Source organism: Hordeum vulgare, chromosome 3H, assembly GCF_904849725.1.
Source record: "Hordeum vulgare subsp. vulgare chromosome 3H, MorexV3_pseudomolecules_assembly, whole genome shotgun sequence".
In the NCBI taxonomy this organism is placed as follows: Eukaryota; Viridiplantae; Streptophyta; class Magnoliopsida; order Poales; family Poaceae; genus Hordeum; species Hordeum vulgare.
Genome location: NC_058520.1, coordinates 442907871 through 442911529, shown reverse-complemented (window position 1 = coordinate 442911529; position 3659 = coordinate 442907871). Strand labels below are relative to the sequence as shown.

The following is a 3659-nucleotide window of genomic DNA, read 5'->3' as shown; positions in this document are numbered from 1 at the left end:
TCTTGATGGTGAACGACGGCGACTTGGGGTTCTAGTTGGCCGCGGACACCGACGACCGCCGACCCTTCGACCTCCTCGACGTCGCCGACACCCTGCTCGACCTCCGTTGTCGTGCTTTGATCGCTCGTGACCAACGAGAGGGGTCAAGCGTGGAAGGTGTTCACGCTAGGGGTTGTTTCGATCTAATTCGATCGATGTTACATCCTTGTTGAACGTTTTCGTTCCGCTTGGTCTTGGCTAAAATGTGACGTTCGGTGGTTATTAGCAGTGACGTACTTAGAGCAAGTACAATAGAGCTGAGTGAGGTGGCTATAAGAAATAAAGTAGCATATTTTTATTTAGTTGGAGGAAAGAGAAGATAAACGAGCTCTTAGTTAAGAGACAGCTCTAACACGTGCTCCTTTTTCATTTTCATTGAGTTGTTAAACTTAGGGTATGCACATTATGAAATCCTAGAAGAGTCTGAATGCATCCATTGTTTACTATAGAAGAACATATATCCTCATTCGACATTGCCCACTCATAGACACTTTATGAGAGTAAAAGGTGAGCCATATAGTAAAAAAATAATATAATTTTGTAACATACCATTATACGTGTTAGTTATAAGATGAGCTATAAATGACATGACAATATCTTATAGCGAGCAGTTGATTATACTATTAACCATGCTCTTAAGGGGTGGACAATGAACCATCCTGAAATTTCGGCAAAGCATGTGCATAATGTCGTAAGAAAACATTTCTTTAAAAACAAATAAATGTATGTAAATATTTCTACTATTGGACCATCTTGATACAATGTAATCATGCAGGGAAATAATCTATTGATTTGGTATTATGAATGTTGATGTTTTTCTTGTATACTTGATCAAACTTTGAATTTTTTGATGCAAGACAAACCTAAAATGGGAACTATAAAAAGAGTACATATAGAACGGTGGACCGCGCAGCATATCACGGGCCGACACCGCAAGAAACGGATTCAAAGCCATGCATGCACTCTGGTCTGTGCAGCAGAGCAGCCGCACGCGCAGCAGGAGTCCTTCATCAGTTGGTGCTCTTGTCGCTGCCGCCTCTCTTCTCCTTGATGAGCTTCAGGAGGCTGGGCATCATCTTCTTCTTCCTCTTGATGGTGAACGACGGCGACTTCGGATTCCAGTTCGCCGCAGACACCGATGACCGCCGACCCTTCGACCTCCTCGACGTCGCCGACACCCTGCTCGACCTCCGCCGCGGGTACGCGCACTGCAGGCCGATACTCTCCGCCGTCGCGTTGAGGTCGTACAGCTCCTGCTCGAGCGCCTTCTGCTCGCCAGCCGTCTTCTCCGCCTCCGACGCCGCCTGGGCCTCCCTGGGGCCCATTTCCCGCATCTCCCGCTCCGCCGCCTCGGCCCGCATGGCCACCTCCTTCTCGCTCGCCTTGAGCGCCTGCACCCACGCCTGCGCCGCGGCCACCTTCTTGTCGGCCACCACCCGGACCAGCGCCGCGCGCCCGCTCAGGTACTCGTACTCGAACCGTGAGACGGTTATGGTCCCCTGCCGCCGTGGCGCCGCGGACGCCCTGGCCTGCATTGTGCTCTCCACGGCGGCCTTGAGCTTCTTCATTGCCGACGCCTCGGACGCCTTCGCCGCCTCCAGCTCCTTCACCGACTGCCTGATCCGTTCCTCGGCCGTGGCCATCTCCGCGGCCACGTTGTCGGCCTCTGCCACCACGCACCGTTTCTCCAGCATGGTAAGCTCCTCCTCCTTGCTCGCCGCCTCGGTCTCGGCATGCAACTGCTGCATCGCCGCCGTGAGGTTGGAGACGATGGCCTTGGACCTCTCGTCGGCGGCCGTGACGGCCTCCATCTGGGCCCTCGCCTTGAGGAGCTTCGCGTTCAGCTGCTGCACCTGCGCGTCCGCGTTCTTCTCCTGCGCCTTGAGGCGGTCGATCTCCTGGACGACTCCCATGATCTCGGTCCGGGTGCGGTCCATGGAGGTCATGAACTGGAACGCCCCCGCCTTGATGCTCTCCAGCTCGTTCTTCGCCACGGACAGCTCGGCCTCCGCAGCCTGCAGCAGCGCCCTGTCCTCCGCCTCTTCTTTCTTCTGCCTCGCCGTCGCGGTGGCCTCCGCCGCCCCATCGTTCGGGACGTGGTTCTTCTCCATGGCGCGCACCAGCTCCATCTCGCCCTGCAGGACCTCCACGTCGGCGTTCGTGTCTTCCAGCTTGGCCTCCAGCTCCCTCGCGCGGCTCACCTCCCTGCGCGCCTCCTTCACCTTTGCCCTGGCGGCCTCGATCTCCCTAGCGAACCGCTCTGCCTCGGCGACGTGCTGGGCCTCCAGCTCGCGGCGCTCCCGCTCGGCCTCGATGCGCGCGAGCTCCACCAGGACGTGCTCCTCGTTGGCCTCGTCCACGCGCCGCTTCATCTCGTCGGCGGCCTGCAGGTTGGACTGGATCTTGCACACCGTCGCCACGACGTCGCTCTCGGCCTTGGCCTTGGCCTCCGCCGCGGACTTCACCTCCAGCTTCAGCTTGCGGAGCTCCCTCTTGACGCGGTCCAGCTCTTGCGACACCTCCGCGTACTGGGCGTCCGATGCCTCCTCGGCGCCATTCTTCCGTGCCCACGTTGCTTGCAGTTGCAGCCCTGACCTCTGGGACGTCGCCTTGGCCTTGGTCTGGTCGATTTGCCGCTCCAGCTCCTTGGCCATGGCTCGTGCTCTCGACAGCTCCGACTCGGCGCCGGCTCGCTCGTTATCCACGGACGCCTTGCGTTCGTTCAGCTTGTCCATGTCGGATTTCGCTACTTGTCTCATTTCAGAGGACAGTTTCTGCATACAACAAGGTAGATATGAGCGACAATCAAACATTACTACTAAACTACTTGATGGGATGGCAAGAAACAGGGAAGATAATGTCAAGTCTTCCATGGATTTCGGAATTGAAAGAGTACCTCTTGAGCTCTGTTCTTGTCTGCCTTTCTCCCACTTATGCTCTCGCCAAAGATGCTCATTGTGGCTCTCACTGATCCACCATCCATGGTAGCCTCCATTGTGCTCCAAATGACGCAACCTAGCAACAAGAGTATACAAGCTACTAGTATATCCTCACCAGACAAATTTGTAGGTTCACAGCGACACAGACGATTGGAAATGCTTATTTGGTTGGAGGGGGAAGAAGTTGCAAAGGGCAGAGGGGAATTTATGTGCTGCTAAACGAGGACAAGTGTTTCAGCCTCAGCTCTATCCTTGTTGGCAGGACTCGGAGGAGCTCACTACCACACAACACGACTGCTCCCGTTTTATCCACCTCGTCCTTGTCCCTGCCTCCCATCACGTTTTGCTAATATTGTCTCTAGCAATTAGTAGCTGACAGCTCCCTCTCAATTTAACTCGCCGTTTCGCTTGTACTCCCTCTGTTTCTTTTTAATCCGCATATAAGATTTTAATCAAAGTCAAACTTCATAAACTTTGACTAAATTTATGGAATAAAATATCAACATTTATAATATTGAATCAATGTTAGTAGATGCCCCATAATATTAATTTTCATAACATATAGTTTAGTATTATAGATGTTGATATCTTTTAATATATATATGATTAAACTTTGTATCACTTGACTTTGATCAAATCTTATATCAGACTAAAAAAACAAAGGGAGTACAACTACTTCTG

The 3659-nt window shown here is 52.9% G+C and overlaps 1 protein-coding gene across 1 annotated transcript; it reads right to left on the bottom strand.

Annotated features, from left to right (window-relative positions):
• Positions 1–809: 809 nt before the first annotated feature.
• On the bottom strand, positions 810–3458 carry LOC123440117 (protein PLASTID MOVEMENT IMPAIRED 2-like). Its single transcript, XM_045116696.1, has 2 exons — positions 2936–3458; positions 810–2813 (listed from the first exon to the last, which is right to left on the bottom strand). The coding sequence occupies exons 1-2, from the start codon at positions 3032–3034 to the stop codon at positions 1050–1052; spliced, it is 1863 nt and encodes a 620-aa protein (XP_044972631.1). The 5' UTR covers positions 3035–3458; the 3' UTR covers positions 810–1049.
• Between the last annotated feature and the right edge of the window lie 201 nt (positions 3459–3659).